This window comes from Thamnophis sirtalis, unplaced genomic scaffold (assembly GCF_051295495.1).
Source record: "Thamnophis sirtalis isolate CommonGarterSnake01/CBP01778 unplaced genomic scaffold, rThaSir2_p1.2 scaffold_7, whole genome shotgun sequence".
In the NCBI taxonomy this organism is placed as follows: domain Eukaryota; kingdom Metazoa; phylum Chordata; class Lepidosauria; order Squamata; family Natricidae; genus Thamnophis; species Thamnophis sirtalis.
In genome coordinates, this window is record NW_028261387.1 from 25,765,272 (window position 1) to 25,782,319 (window position 17,048).

At 40.2% G+C, this 17,048-nt stretch overlaps 1 protein-coding gene across 5 annotated transcripts in view; it reads left to right on the plus strand.

The window, feature by feature from the left end:
- Window positions 1-17,048, plus strand: part of ITGB3BP (integrin subunit beta 3 binding protein) — a 45,327-nt gene that overhangs the window by 1,629 nt on the left and 26,650 nt on the right. For 4 of the 5 annotated variants that reach the window (XR_015697260.1, XM_087719551.1, XM_087719552.1 and 1 more), the window contains exons 1-3: window positions 4,044-4,244; window positions 9,960-10,002; window positions 14,937-15,042. Coding sequence is in view for 4 of the 5 variants with exons in the window: in XM_087719551.1 (XP_087575677.1) it covers window positions 4,162-4,244; window positions 9,960-10,002; window positions 14,937-15,042 (232 nt within the window). In the remaining variant the exon portion in view is untranslated. Of the gene's footprint in view, window positions 1-4,043; window positions 4,245-9,959; window positions 10,003-14,936; window positions 15,043-17,048 lie in introns of those variants that run through there. The other variant, XM_087719553.1, reaches the window with a different exon arrangement.

Below are 17,048 nucleotides of genomic sequence, written 5' to 3' on the forward strand. Positions count from 1 at the left end.
ACTGTTGTTTGGGTTCACACATCACATTAATGATGTGGCTTAGCACAATGTTATTAGGATCTCAGCAACCTATGATTAAATATATGACTCCAACTAATACGTAAAGTTTTTATTTTGAACCAAGCATTCCTCTTGATAGCTGCTGCTGCTGGGAACTATACAATAATGATAATCCACTGAATAAACATAACTTATTCATAATTTTCACTGACCACTATCTAACTATTGGGGTTTGATTCATACCACATGCTATGCTAAATTATGGTTTATGGTTTAGTTTGACAGGCAAACATAGATAGTGCTATCCTAGTAAGATATGAAATTAAAGTAAAAAGTGAGCAACATCAAACTTTCAGTTTATACAAAATGCTAGACTATAATCTTCTTGACAATTTGATTGATTTTGGCTTTAAACATTATGTGAACCCAGCCGTAATCAGCATAGATTAGCAAGAGCTTTAAAAATATTCAGGCACATGTACATATGTGAGCTGACATATATTTGACAGACTTCTGTTAATTCTCCAAGTCAATTTTTGGTGAGTGGAAGTTCTACTTAACGTGATGAAGGACAGCTGAGGACTAAATTCTGAAGTAATAAGGCAAATTGCTCCATTACGCAAGTAAATAAACAAGATTTTTTTTGTTTGTCTCTGATACTATGAGGAGTTTTTATCTTTAAACTATGCCAGGTCTATTTCAGGATTTGCTAAACATTTTTATAGTTCTTTAAAATCAGAGATGCAGAAAATGTGGCCCAAAATCTGCAAAATCGTGCACCAAAAGGCAAGACAAAAAACAATGGTTGGAAACTAACTAAGAAGAGAAGTAACTTAGAACTAAAAAGACTTTTTCTAACGTGAGAACAATCAACCAATGGAATGGCTTGCTTTCAGAAGTTTTGGATGCTCCACCACTGGAGGCTCAGAAAAGAGATTGTGCAGCCATTTATCTGAAATGGTATAAGGTTCCAACTCTATTATTCTACATTCTATGTTCTGTATGTGACTCATTAATATTTCAAATTTCCCCAGAATGACTTGGATCAAATTCTAGATCTTGTATTTCCATTGCTGAGGGATTATGAGGTGTACAGTATAATGGATGTCTGAAGTATTTCAGAAGCTTAATGTATCCATGGAAATGGTGATAGTAATAATTTATTATGGTTGATCAGAATTCCCAGTTATTCACATAATTACTTTCTATTTTGAATAAAACCAAGAACATAAAATTATAACTAAGTCACTGAGCAAATCAGGGTATACTTAATTTATAGACAGTGGAAAAAAACTAACTACATTCAAAGAAATAAAATTTACAGGAATGATAAAAGCAACTGTACGAAAAATAATTCAAAATTGTCTGGATACTTTGCCAACTAGGGAATTATGAAGCAAGCCATTATGTTCTTATAGAAGGAACTATTGGCCATAAGCTATGGCTTCAGTGTATCCTTTCTCACAAGGGCACAATCTCAATTTGTAAGAGGTTTTTTTTTGCAGAATATTTGCCTTGAGACCAGCTTTTGAAAGAGGATTGAAATATGTTAATGTTCTTTTGGATTTAGGGATCCTTACTTAGTTTAAGTATCTTGCTGGTTCAAAAAAAGGCAGTTGACTACTCAGAAACACTTTCTTGGGTAGAGCAGATTGATCTGATTAAGCTTCCAATTTTGTAGCACTTTAAAACTATATGATTGTCATAGAAATATGAATTCTAGCTGCTTTTCTTGTAATGCAGATTATACATGTTTTTTATCTAGACTAATTGATGTAACAATGGTAGATTCCTTGAGGTTAAATGAACAGGACAGCTATATGTTGCTGTTTTGGATTGCTGATTCTCAAGATGGCCAAAAAATGAATATAACCATGATTCATAACATAATATGTTTCAGACTGCTAAGAAGGTTATAGGATTTCCTTCAGAGCAAAAAACAAAATGAAACTATTGCTAGAATAGCTGACTTGTGCCTTAAGTTAGAAGTTACTATCTCCAGTCTTGTTGCTGAGAGATGATGGGAAGCTATTCAAAACATTCAAAATATGCCAAATTTCCAATATTATGTTGTCACACCAGCTTTAATGAATGGGTATATGTGCACCTTATCTCATAAGAACATAAGAATTCCATGTCACAACTGAGCCTATGCTCAAAAGACAGGAAGTGGTTCCAAGGCTTGTTAATCATTTATGATAGGTTTCTTTTGAAATCATCTGAGCAAGAATGTTATGACTTTTACATCACTGGATTTCTTGGGAAAATAGATTTAGTTTAAACAGGCTTATGCATTTTTAGAGGCTCTATATTTACAGAGCCCTGTATTTAAAAAGAGAACATGCTGCTAAGAATTTTGTGAAATCGTTTTAGTTTTTCGTGAGGAATTTTGCAGGATTAGCCAGGATTGGGTATTGTGATGTCCAATTGGCCTCGAGACAGAGTTAATTTGAAGCCACGTCTCTGTGCTCCTTGCTTCTGGTTCCCAGTTTCAACTCTGTCTGGCCGAAGAAAGACAGGTTGCTTTTGGTTCCTGATTCTTCCAAAAACAATCCAGTGCCATCCTGCAAATTTCTTCTCCCTGACTTCTTCCCCTTGCCTCCATTTGATACCTGGAAGCCTCCCCTTGGTGTGGCTCGTTCCCGGCCGGCGGTAAGGGATTTAAAAGTTGCTTCTTGGGGCTTTAGGTGCAGGACGCTATTATGGTGGCCATTTTGGGGCCTCAATTCCTGTAGGCTGCATGAGTTGGGACAGAGGCTACTATGAAGCCTCATTTTCATCCCTGCCTTCCTGGGTGGCAATCCTTTCTATAGCGGCAGCAGCAGCAAGGCCCTGCAGGCCCAGATCGACACAAGGAGGCCCAGAGCCGCGCAGCTTGCAAAAGGGGCAGGAAAGGTCTACCAGAGGCTGATTTCATCACGTGGAAGCCGTGAGTGATTGGGGGAAGCTGTTTTTGGTCACTGCTGTTTTTGGTGGGCTGAGCCTGGTGGGGCCCTGACCTGGTGCCATGGCTGAGGCAGAAGAGAGGCCGGATTCCCCCCCATTGTCTCCTGGGGAGGGGACATCCAGTGGGGCCCGAGTGAGGCCCACAGCCTCTGTGAGACTGCGAAAAACTGCAGCAGCTGGAAAATCCTCCAAGGCCTTGCAGAAGAATGAGGAAAGGAGGCACAGGGCTCTGGAAAAGCAGGTGTCCAGGGCTGAACAGAGGTGTAGGTCTAGTTCTCCCTTGAGGTCTAGATTGCCCATTAGATCCAGGTCAAGGTCTCCTCACGGGGGATTCCCCAGTATATCTCAGGGACATTTCACATCCCCCCTCACTCTCCATGTTAGAACAGAGCCCCTATCTAAGGAATCCTTTTCAGGGCAGGAGGGATAGTCCCATCAGGCCATCATTGGCTCCACAGTCTGAAGGCTGTGCACAAGAGGAGGAGGGGGATTCCTTCGTTAGAGACACGGAGCAGCTTCCAGCAAGCATTCAGAGGTTTATCTCCTCTTCAATTTCACATGGAATTTCTGCTGGGTTACAGAAAGGGTCTGTGCGGCCTGCAATGGTGGCAAAGGTCCCTGGGAGGGTGCCACTGCTCAGGCCAGGCCGAGGCCTTCCCCCTTGGAGGTGCGCCGGCCTGTTTCTCCTTCTCTGGCTAGCGAGGGTTCCATGGCGAGGGATAAGGTTCAGAGAGAGGTAGATATGTCTGATGATGAGGATCCCTCAAAACCTGAGGCACCGGCATTCTCTGGTCTGTTTCCTCTGGATTTATTCAAGTCACTGTTGCGCAAGGCCAGGGCCACAGCACAACTGGGTGAGATGGAGGGCGCCAAGTCAGGTGCGAAGGAGGGTGGTCCGAAGAAAAAGCCGGAGGATCGAGTTTACTCAGAGCCTCCTCCAGCGAAGGAAGACATCCCTGCCCCTAAGTTGTTCCTAGAGGTAGTTAAGAAGCAGTGGGAAAAGCCAGGAACATTTCTCAACCCCAGCAGCAGTGATAGGAGGTTCTTTAACATGGAATCTAGTTTCTCTGAGGCGTTGCATGTGCCCACAGTGGATCCTCCAGTGATGGCATTGGCGTCCACGTCAACGGTGGTGTCCAGTGATGTGGCTGATTACTTGAAGGCCGAGGACAAGAAGGCAGAGCTGACCCTTCGTAAAACATTCCAGTCTTCCGCATGGGCCATCAAGGCAGCTGCCTCTGCGTCATTCTTCAGCCACATGGCTATCATTTGGCTACAACAGGATTCCACCTGAGGAGGTACGTACTCATCAAGATCTCAACAAGCTGGTTGCTGTTGCTCAATTCTCTGCAGACGCCACTCTGCATGCCATGAAGCATGCCTCACAGGCAATGGCGGCCTCGGTGACCTCCTGACGTCTCCTGTGGCTGAGAGGGTGGCAAGCGGAGAACAAGACAAAGTGGCACCTGGCATCATTGCCTTATTCCGGAAGATCCCTTTTCGGTACCCCGTTGGACCCAATCCTCGTTGAGGACAAGAATAAAAAGTAGGTCATGCCTACACCCGCAAAGAAGTCAGAGCAAAAATCTGTGTCTTACTTTTGGAAGCAGTCCTATCGTCAGTCAGATCAGGAGGCGCAGCACAGCAGGTATTTTCCGAGCTCAGATAGGCAGTCGGATAGGTACTACACCAGGGATAGGCCTAGGTTCCAACCCCAGGGGAAGAGGCCCTTTAGGGGGGGGAGATGGCTGTCTCTACAGTCGGGGCAGATAGGTCAATAGCAACCCCACCCATAGGCGGCAGACTGCTTCTGTTTGCCGACGCCTGGGCTGAGATTATCACTGACGCCTGGGTTTTGAATACCATAAGATTTGGCCTGCGCCTAGAGTTTCTCTCCATTCCGCCGAACCACTTTTGGACGTTTTCGGTTGCCAAGAGTAAAGATAAATGCTCTTTCATGAGGCAGGCGATCAGACACCTCCTAGAGATTAGGGCGGTGGAACAGGTTCCACCGGACCAAATGGGGTCAGGTTTCTATTCCAACCACTTTGTCGTTCTGAAGAGTTCAGGGGGATGGAGGGCGATTCTGGATCTTAAACTGCTAAATTTTCACTTAGTCTATAGAAGATTCAAGATGGCATCGCTTAAATCCATCTTGGCGGGGGTCAGGCGCAATGACTTCATGGCCTCCATCGACCTGACAGAGGCTTATCTCCATATCCCCATCTTCCCTGGCCATTGTAAGTATCTCAAGTTCTCCTATTTAGGTAGCCACTACCAGTATAGGGCCCTACCGTTTGGCTTGGCGTCGGCGCCTCGGACCTTCACTAAGGTCCTAGCTGCAGTGGCGGCTTACCTCCGTGAGCACTCTGTCAGGGTCCAATGCTTTCTCGATGACATCTTAGTCCAAGCAGCATCGTTTGAGCGGGCGAGGGAGGATCTTTTGTTGGTAGTATCCACACTACAGCAGTTAGATTTTTCAGTTAACCTAGATAAGAGTTCCCTCGTTCCTGCCACCAGGATTCCTCACCTGGGGACCATCATAGATTCTAAGCTGGGGAAGGTGTTCCTGTCCCACGACCGTAAAGTTAGTTGGTTAGCCTTAGTTAGACAAGTTAGAAGTCAACGTTTTGTTCCTGTAGTAGTGATCTCCAGCTTGCTGGGGAAATTCATTTCTTGCATAGACGTGGTGCCTTGGGCTCGTCTACACGCGAGGCCGCTCCAGTGGCGTCTCCTGCAGCATCAGAGGTCAAACTCCAGCAATTCCAAGGAAAAGATTCCAGTGACACCACAGGTGCAGCTGTCATTGAGGTGGTGGCTCTCCCCAGCGCTACACGGGAGCTGCGAGTTCAGGGAGCCGGAGCACCTCATCCTGACAACGGACACCAGCTTGTACGGGTGGGGAGCTCTCTTGGAGTCCCGGATGGCACAGGGGCGTTGGACCTGGTTGGACCTCCAACACAACATAAATTGGCTGGTACTGTGAGCAATTCACTTCGCATTGCTGCACTTCAAGGACCATGTTTGGGATCAAGACGTCTTGGTGCTGACCGACAACATGGCGACGAAGGCCCATGTCAACCGACAGGGCAGCACACACTCCAGGGCTCTTCAAACCGAGGCGATGGCACTCGGCGCCTGGGTGGAGAGGCATCTTCGATCGCTCAGGGTGGAGCATATCACAGGAGTTAACAACCATCAAGCCGACTGGCTCAATCGGGCCACGGTCGACCACTGGGAGTGGAGCCTTTCTCCGAAACTGTTCCAGGATATCTGCTCCAGGTTCGGCCATCTGGAGGTGGACCTGTTTGCCACACTGCAGAACGCTCAAGTGGATTGGTTCTTCTCTCGGTTCCTGGCTCGGGGGACGGAGGCAGTCGACACGCTTTGGATTCCGTGGCCAGAGGGCCTGCTCTACGCCTTCCCTCCCCTTCCCCTTCTCCCTGGGGTAGTTCGGAAAGTGATATCAGAGAAGGCAGAGCTCATCTTAGTGGCGCCCTACTGGCCGCGCTAGGCGTGGTTTGCGCACCTAATGTGCCTATCAGTGTCACACCTGTGGAGGATCCCGGGGAGGGATGTGGACCTTAGATAGGGGAACCTGGTGCATCCCGAGCCACAGTGGCTGCAGCTAGCCATGTGGAGATTGAGCGGGAGCGCCTAAGGGCTGCCCAGCTTTCACAGAGGGTGATCTCCACAATTGAGGCTTCACGCAAGGGTTCCACCACTAGGATTTATGATTCCACTTGGCGGGTCCTTGCAGAGTGGCGCCGGGTCTTGGGAGCGAATCCTCGCGAGGCTTCGGTACCACACGTCTTGGAGTTCCTCCAAGATGGATTGGATAGGGGGCTTTCACAAAACCTCCTGCAAAACCTTCTAAAGCAACAGTTCAGGTAAGACCAACTATCACTTTACCAATAGAATAAAATATACGGCTGAATAGTTGAATAGTGGAGTCCTTGATGCTCTCTGAGCTTAGTTGTTTGATCATAGATGTTTCATTACCTGACTAGGTACTATCATTGATACTAGTGAGCATGGTGTTTGCTCTGGATTTGTCTCCTTAGTACCCTGATCCTGAAAGCCTATGAAGAATTAAGGAACCAATGAAAAATATGTACTCTAATCAAAGGAAGTATGAATGAGAAAGCCATTCCCCCTCCAACAATGGCAAGGCAAGTTGCTGTTTATAAATAGGGAGTAAACAACATACACAGTGCCATTAATGAGTGTGTACTCTGTACACTGTACCTAGTCAGGTTATTAAATATCTGCAAGCAAACAAGCTCAGAGAATACCAAAGACTCAACTGTTCAGCTTTGATTGTCTCTTGGAAAGAATACAAATGGCTCTTACCCAGTGGTGGGATTCAATTTTTTTTACTACCAGTTCTATGGGTGTGGCTTGATGGGCATGGCATGGCGTGGCTTGGTGGGTGTGGCTTGGTGGGCGTGGCAGGGGAAGGATACTGTAAAATCTCCATTCCCTCCCCACTCCAGGGGACGGTTACTGCAAAATCCCCATTTTCACCTGATTAGCTCGGACTCAGGAGGCAGAAATTAGTTGAAGGTGGGGCCAGTAAGAGGTGGTATTTACCGGTTCTCCGAACAACTCAAAATTTCCTACCATTTCTCCAGAACTGGTCATAACCTGCTGAATACCATCTCTGCTGCTTTCATGAAAACATAAATACCATATAATTTACGGTAGCTTATTCTTTTCATACACAAAAAATGTTTTTTTCAGTAATCCCTTTTCAAAATAATCCTAAAATCAAAACTAGCAATATCAAAGATGTCCTTAAACTTTTCTCATTATGTTTCATCTCAAGAGAATAAAGTAAAAATATTTTGGTGAAGATTGGCTTGAGTGTTGGCCTTGCTTATATGTTTTTACATGGAAGCATGTCTCATTGAATTCTTAAAACTTAACTTTTGAGAAGATGAGAACTAATAGGCAGCTTTAGCCAAAGCACATCATGTACACTGTTATACATTTCATTGATTCACAGTCCCATTTAGCTATTTGATCTAAATGATAAACCAGTCCTGCTTAAATAAAGTGTATTTTCTCCTCCTCTAACTGTATGATATAGAAGAGCAATACAAAAGAAACGTAATAAATGCTTCTCAGATTATGCTTTCTTTTTCACAATATAGCCTTGAATTGATGCCCCTTCACTTTCCCATTTAAGAAATGTCATTCCCTAAATCTGTAAAGGTCTTTGCAGCTGTTGAGTTTTACTACTATTGCATAGGGGAAATATGTACCTAAAATAATTGTGTAACAGAAATGTGGCAACACGATTTTTCTTCTCCTGGTAAAGTAGTAATTTCTTGGACTGCGAATGGCTAACGAGTTCAATTATTTCCAAGTTTTCAGCATCTCCACAGGCAGCGGAAAGAAAATTTGGGTATGCTGTAACTCTGCTGCCACCCAAAGTCTCTGACAGATTTTAAATAGCATACTGCTTGGCCAGTCTACCGTTTTTCCAAATCCCCCCCCCCCCTCAGTTTGCTATAGTTTAATGGGATTTTCATGTAGTTTGCCATTTATCCTAATCATAAAGCTATCTTGGGTGCAGATTCCACTGTACTTTTGCTTCCAGCTTTCTTTGAAGTCCACCATAAAAACTTCCATCATAACATGCCTTAGTGTCAAATGCAAATACATGTCCCCTACAGCATCTTTGCAGAGTGAATGTATTAATGTACACAGCGTTTCCTTGCTGCCACTGAGATACAGAAGATCTAATGGAGTCTGCATTATTTAAGCAATACAGGGCACTATGTTTTAAAAAGAACATTCTGTTAAGAATTTTGTCAAATTTTTTCAGCTTTGATTGTATCTTGGCAAGAATGCAAGTGGCTTTTAACATGAAAAATGTAAATACCATATAGCGTTGCTTGTTTGTTTTAAAGACAAAAATGTTTTTTTTATTTCCATTTCAAGCTAGCAGTTCTAAAGTCATACTTCAAAGATGTCCTTAAACTTTTCTCATATGTTTCATTTCAAAAAATAATTAAAGTAAAAATACTTTGTGGGAGATTGGCTTGGGGTTTGGCATTGCACACAAGCGCCATTTATGCAGGTAATCTTTTGTGAGGTTTGCTCAGTCTAGCACTATGGTTGTTTGGAAACGGGAAAATGGCCTGTTTCCAATGTGATACCTGTAATGTTCTTTTCTAAAATGAAAACCCTCTGCAGACATTGTTTAATGAAAAATTATCTTCTGATGCATTTATTAAATGATTTTAAAGGTTCTTAGTACCTCTACAGGGAAAAAAGGCCCTTTAAATATTGTTAAGATTTAAAAAGGTACATTGGAGTTTTCTCTGGGAACAATAGCCTTAATTTATGTTGACCTTTCTTTCTTTAAAGTATTTAGTCTGCATTCAATAAAATTCTAACGACTGCTCTTTAGAAGACAGCTGTACAATCTAAAATATTATAAATATTCAGCTTTCCATTTCTAGTATTGCCATTAACAGCTGAGCATCTAGTTCAGGAAAACAGATTTTACAGAGGAAGCTGGCATGTTCCTGAATCAGTACAGTGAAGAATGCGAGAAAATATTTTCTTATGGTTTAGGGACCTGTAAAGTCATAGAGCATCTGCTCCTTAATTCAGTCATAGTCTAGCAGCACTGAATCATGTTAAGAGCTGAAATATAAGAATTGCTTTTTTCACCTTGAAAAATAAGGAGTAAGTTACTATGCAATTTTGTATAACAATGTTCATTGTTAGTACTTTATAGTTAATAAATATTTTGGGTAATCTGATACTGGTATTCTAATCAAAGTGTTTATTCCAGTTGTATGCCACCTGTGAGAAAATGGCACGGTTTTCAAAGCAGTATTTACCAACTTGTACAATATATACCTGTATGAAATTAGCTCTTATTGTAAGAAAATGTTGTTTGCATGTGGTTAGGGTTAGTTAATGGGGATTATTGCTAGCTACCAGTAAAGGATTTTCTTAGATTAAAATTTCCCTTTGCTTTCCGTCTTTTGTAGTGCTAAAAGAGCTTTGAAGCTGGAAAATCTTATTCCAGAAAAAGTAAGTATTTAAATTATTTTGTAAATTATTTTGTAGAAAATGTGTGTTTGTAAATAAGCAACATTTCAGAAAAAATATATAAACAATTTAATAATAATACTGTGTAGAAGCTAGAGATCTTTGAAAAAATGCTATTTTATATAATAATCTAGCTTTGCATGAAACAATTGACTATAAACTAAGGAAATATAGTGCTGTTCTTTGTTTTGTTATATTCAAATCTCTTTGTTATATTCAAATCTCTCTCCAATACCAAATGTTTTTATGACATTGTTTATTAGAAATTTGTTTTATAATTAGTGAAGCAAATGCACTGCTATCTGAATCTACATATAACAATATGCAATTATGATAATAGTATAATCTGCATATTATAAACTGCAAAATTGAAAGCAAAACAAAGACATTTTTATGATGAGAATGTAATTAGCTGAGAGAAGTAATTTAACCTAAAATAATATATTGTAACATTATATTAAATTACCCATTCGGTTATCACAATAAAAATAAAATTATAATGTTTTTGTGTTTCTCTCGTTCTCCTTCTTTAGTAAATGTGACACTGTGTGTTTCTAAACCCATTGTGCCATGACATATGCCAGTTTATTTTCTTCCAATTAATGGGTGTTTCTGTGAAGCTAAACCAGGTAGCTTGTGGAAGAGAACAAATAATAGGAAAATATATCAAAATGTAAATAAAATAAATTTCCATTTTTGTTTGCATGTGCAATGTGTTTTTTTTAATTTTATAGAGATTTGCTACAGTTTAGCTAAACTGAAAATTTGACCTTGCTAAAATATGTATATTTTCTCTTTGTTTGGATTGAAACAAAATTCAAGCCAAACAAATAACAATCATTAGCAATGTAATTTGCAATTTCATTTTCTATTATTCATTATGTGCTGTAAATACAGCTGTGACTGTAATTTTGCATCTGTTTTCTAGGTCAGAAGGGTGTTTTTGGAAACAAGCGATCCAGCTTGAAATTATTTTATTCTACCCTAAAGCTGCTTTTTCTTCTGAAATGGAAATTTAAAAGGGGGAAAATGTTTATTTTAAGAATAATTATTTGGCATGTTTGCTTAGTCAGATCTCTTGCTGCAGGTTTATAATTTCATTACTTTTTCAAAAATCAGAGGTAAAATTAATCATGAAAATTGGGAGAACTACTTTTTTTGCTCAGAGTAAAAACTGTATTGCTAAATGTTGCAAGAAAGTGTTCAGATTACAAGACTACCATAATATATCTCATCCAGAGGTAGTTTCTATGGGCTGTTTTGAGAATATATGTAGGTGATAGAAACTTCAATTTGTAATCCTAAAAATTTAATCCTGAATGTTCTTAATTTCTTATTTCATTCTACCTTTCCTCCATTCCCTCCACTTTCCCCTAAATTTTGGGTAGTAAAACTAGAGTTAGAAATGTCTTGCTCTTTATATGGCATTTAATAAATATTAAGTTAATAATAATAAAAAACCTGCAGCTATCAGGCTCAAGTCGAAGATTAGACAGCAAAATCCAATTGATTCCAATCCTTTATTTGCTTACACCTAATAGAGAGAATCTTGCCAGATTAAAGCTATAACCTTCTAACCTAATAGAAGTACCCCTGAGAGATTATAGGATGTTGCTTCCTTGAATTTCTTCCTCCCTCTTCCATCCAGTTCAGGACTGTACAGTCTCTTATTTTGGGCTTTTCTCTGGAGTGTTCTGTCTCGTCCCTGGTAAATGGTGGTGCTTTTGCCAAAATCCCCCCACCCCGCCTCCTCCAGTTATACATTCTATTACAGCGGCAAAGATATTTCCAATTATGAATGAGCGATAAACATTATTAATGTTTATTTATACACAAACATTAATGTTTAGCAATATGGCAATGTGGAAAGGAATACAGAATTTTATATTAAATAGTAATTCTGTTATGTTTAGTTATAATGTGATGGTGAAGGAAACGGCAAAAGTTCATCATATTCAGATTCTGGCTTCCATCTTTACAATGCTTCTATTGAGGTAAAAGGTTCCCTTTCTCCTGAATCATCTATAAGCAGTGTCTGAGGAGGATTATCTAACAGATTAGTTTGTACAGCACAGTCTCAATCAGAGTCAATATCAGGCAAAAGAAAATCTTGCCTTTGAGGACTATGCTGCTTAATTCTTGGTCTTGCTGTAGGTTTAGGCATAAAGAAATAATTTCACCTTCTTGGAACTGGATTGAACAGGTAAATTGGGAAGTTACCCTGTCCTCTAAGTCAGTGATTCTCAACCTGTAGTCAGCAGATCTCTGGGGGCTCACAATGTCGTCACAGGGGGTCCACAAAGGCTTGAAGAAATGTTATTATTTAAGTCTTGGGGCCCCAGTGGTTAGAGCGCAACATTGTAGGCTACTTCTGCTGACTGCCGACTGCTTGCAGTTTGGCAGTTTGAATCTCACCAGGCTCAAGGTTGACTCAGCCTTCCATCCTTCTGAGGTCGATAAAATGAGGACCCAGATTGTTGGGGGAAATAAGCTGACACTGTAAATGGCTGTAGAGAGAGGGCTGTAAAGCACTATATAAAGCAGTATATAAGTCTAATTGCTATTGCTATCAGTTAGGTCCAGCTGAGGGATAAGCCATATCAATGAGGAATTGTTTTTGTGGTTCTTTAATCTGGAGTTTGTTCTAAAGATTTATTAACTGAGCATAAAATAGATCATTGGTGGGGAAATGGGAGAAAAGGATGATTGCATTCTCTCTGCATTGAAGCACTGGTTTTAGTAATGATTGTCCTCTGCTCTTGACAGAAGACTGTAGCTTTAAGCAGGTGAAAAAAGTGTAGGTGGATCAGGGGCTGGACTAGATTATTCCTAAAAATTCTAAAGGAGTATTTTTGTTGAAGAGTTTGTCCCATCCTAAAAAAAAGGTACATTAAATGGTTTATGAAAAAGATACTTTTGAACTTTAGTGATATGTATCCAACCTATAGGCTTGAAGTCACAGTTTTAGGAACTTGCTCAATAATTTATTACAGCTTTCCAAAGTGTAGATTCCTAGCAAAGATCGAGAGCAGAGCCTGGTTCTTTTGAAGCTATGACTTCAGATTGATTGATTTTTTAATAGAGCACCTGGCATCGTTAGATGTTGTAGCTTGGCAACCAGTTGTTAGAATTTGAATCAATTTATCAAGCTTATATTGAATGTCATTTGGGGAAATAAAGATGGCCACAACTGTGGAATCTGTAAATAAATAAAGGTCTCCTAGAATATTTGGGACGGTCTCTGAAGAGTGATTTTTGTGTAGCCTTTCTTTTCTATTTTCTTCAGTATTGTAACTGAGGGTTAGGGTTAGAACTAGACAACTATTGTGTTCCCTCAACCTCCTTCAGAGAGGTAGTTTCCTTTCTCATGGTAGCAAGCTTATTCTTAAGTAAAAGGGTACTTATAACTCTGTAAAGATCGTGGTGGGGTAGGAAACAATTTTTTGTTATTTCCCTACCTTGTTTTGTTGTTTCCCCATCTTTTCCCCCCACTTTTGAATACTATTTCTCAGTTGCTTCTTTCATTGCTGGTTATTTTCAAGGTAATCTATTTAATTCTTCCTTGCCTTGGCTTTTCCTTCCTTCCAGAGTCAGTGAATAATTGTGGATCTTCCTAATTTCTATAAGTGTTATCAATGGCTTTGTTTTGGGCTAGAATCATATTTGCTCTGTAGAGGACATTTAGGAACAGATTAATGCAAAACTACTATGCATATTTATTATGGTGCTAGATTATACCATAAATGTTCCTGTATAGATCCAACTTATTAATATTGTCTTCTGTAAATGCTACCTCTGCTTATGACTCTAGAAGCATTACTGATCTCTGAATGTATTAAATCAGTTCAGTGCTGGTTTACTAACAGTGATTTCAACTGAATGTTAGTTCTTATATTATCAAACCAATGCCACCAGCACAAGAAGAAAACAGTAATTTTGAAGAAATCTGATAGTTCACAGAAGTGCTAGAAGATAAGATAATCTTTAGAAGTAAAAGTCATTTAAATGGGGGCGGGGGTTGAAGTAAGAATACTGACTAAAACTGTAATATGGCACTTTATTACAGGAGTGTCAAACTCGCAGCCCGCAGCCTGGATGCATCACATGCTGACCATGCATGCCTGGTTTAATGAAGGGGGACAAAGTCATGATACATCACATGCCGACCCCATGACGATGCGAGTTTGACACACCTGCTCTATTAGGATAAAGCCAGAAATGGAAATGACAGAGTAGAATAGAGTATCACGATCAGCGTACCATCTTTCAGCATTTTGGTACAAATATCATTGTGTTAATATGTGGGCCTGCATTATCTTCTAGAAGGTTTTTGTGTGTAATTCAAAAATGCTGCTTTTAATATTTGGGATAGGTCTTTCTTGTGCAGTCTCTTCCCCCAGCTCCATCCTTTATCATGTGTATTCACTGAACAACTGATAAGGCTTAGGGAAGGCAACCATTATGCTGGAGAAAATGACATTCCGCCCTTGCTATAGGATAAGCTTTGGTACTTTTGGGAGTCATTCGGAAGGCACATGCTACTACAATAAGATCTAGATTTTGAGGGTTTTCAGATATTAATTCAGCATCTATAGGAATCTGAAAGGGCAGCCAGAGACATTTGTGCTGCTTCTTCTAGATATTCACTTAAGATCAGTTATTTTTCTGTTGTGACACTCGTAACTTAGATCACCCTCTTGCAAAATTACATGAGCTGACTTTGATGCAACACAGAATAATGCTGAAAATATTAAAACATATGTAACACTAGATCGCAAGGAGGTGTATTGCATGATAGGTAAATTATGACAATTTTAAACAGTAAATAAGTATATCGGCATTGAAAGGGAGAATGTGATGGTGCCTTTTTATTGCATTATCCACATTCAAAATGTTTTTGTTGTTTTTTGGTCTAGGTGCCAGCAATATCATCAGCAAAAAATGGCCTTCTTTTTTCACCAATAACAGGAACACGTCTAATGAATTCATTTTCAAGTCCCAGGAGAAATGACCTATCAAATGGTTAGTTGAACATTTTATTCTACTTACTATGGAATTTTTCTGGTTATTGATCAAGTCAGATTCTTGATTTAATAATTTATGTCAATAGTTACATAAATAGCTATAATTTCTTTTTTATATTCTCCCCCACCCCGCTCCCCGGTGAAGTGAGGACCAAGATTTTTACAACTTTTACAAGCATGCTAAAACCAGTGGTGGATTCCTACTGGTTTGGACTGGTTCAGCTGAACCTGTAGTGGTTTGGCGGCCTGGGTTACTGGAACTGGCAGCAACCCAGGCCTGCCATACCCCCGAACTGGTGGCACTACCATCTTGTTTTTTGTTTCTGCTCATGCGCAGAGCAACGTATCAATTGAGAACTCTTGATTAAACAGAAGTTGTGGGATTTCTAAAGATAGAAACAGACAGAGATAGAGACATTTCTGAAGCAGAATGTTCTCAAATGAACACAGAGATCTGTAAATACAGCCAGGGTGGGCTGCTGGGGGTTCGCAGAGGTTTGAGAGAACCTCTAGCTAAGATTCTGTGCAGTTCGGAGAACACTCAAATCCTACTCCTAGTTGGCTCCGCCCACCCACCCCGCCCCTCCCAGGAGTCCCCACACAGCCCGTTTTCGATGCAGGTAATTGCAGGGCGCTTGTGGAGGCTCGGGGAAGGTGAAAAACAGGCCTACCTCACATTTGGGGAGGCCAGAAACGAGCCTGTTTCTGGCCTCCAGAGGGCCTCTGGAGCCTGGGGAGGACATTTTTGCCCTCCCAGAGACTCAAGGAAAACCTCTGGAACCTGCAGGGAGCCAACTAGGCAACACCCACCATGGCCATGCCCACCCTGCAATGAAGCCTACCCTGCCATGAATAATTAGTTGCATTCTTTTACATTTAAAGCTCAGAGGGGAGAATTCAGATGAGAAACTCCTAAGAGGGAAATATAATTGATCAGCTAGATTTCCTTGGTAGTCTTAATTTAGAAAAAGCCTTATAATATCTATTCAGCTGTGGTACTGAAAATTTTATATCTTCTGCAATAGCTATTTTTGAAAGATCTTATGTACAGTAAAATGATGGTATCTCTCACAATGTTGAAATCTCATTATTTTACCCAAGTCAATTTGCAAATATTAGGTTGTTAAAAATAATAAAAATGGGCAAAAAGTTAGAAAGTTGAAAAAAGTCTGAGAAAAATGCAGTGGCAAAATTATATTCCCCCAAAAAATAATAATCCTAAATGGATCAGGAGTTAAGCTAACTTTGAAGAAGCCTTTGTTTTGTTGGTCAAGTAAAGAAAGAAAATATTGTTTGGAAATGTATGGCCTAAAATGGACCAATTAAAATAAGGAAAATCTTAGTACTCTTCGTACCTCATATTGCAAGTTAGAGCTACTTTGTAAAAAAAAAAAAAGCAATTATACAATTTGAAGAAATTATCATATTCACTCAGTAATTTCTATTCTTCTCAGTTGAATATTAATAAATAGATTTATCTATATTCATAATCTATGGAGTAATCCACAACTTCAAAACTCCAAACATTGGATTTCCTGAATGAATCTTTTATTGACAGTATACAAAGTGTTTGCTTTTTCCAACGCTATGATTTTTAGTTTGTGTAGCGCATATGTATATGGCTTAGAGATTGACTGAATTTTTCATATGCCTGTTCTCTGAGTGGGGAAAAAAGGAGAAATAAATGCCTGAAGTAAAATCCCTGAACATTAAGTGTCAAAGGTAAAGGTGAGTGTGTGCTATATTTCCATGCTATAATTAAGTGTGGGCATAAGGGAACAGTCCATTTGCACATAAAATAAGGAATCACATGTTCTCAGCTGACATTTAGATGGATAATTATACAGCAAAGCCTCAATAGCTTTCCCTATTTTAGTTCTATCAAGCTGCAGAAATAATGCCGAAGAATCAGATGGTAAGCTTTTTAAAAAAAAATTCTACTCTTAATTTCTAAATTTAATTTCTTACTAATAGTGTGAGCACAAGTAAGTTGTGTGTGTATTA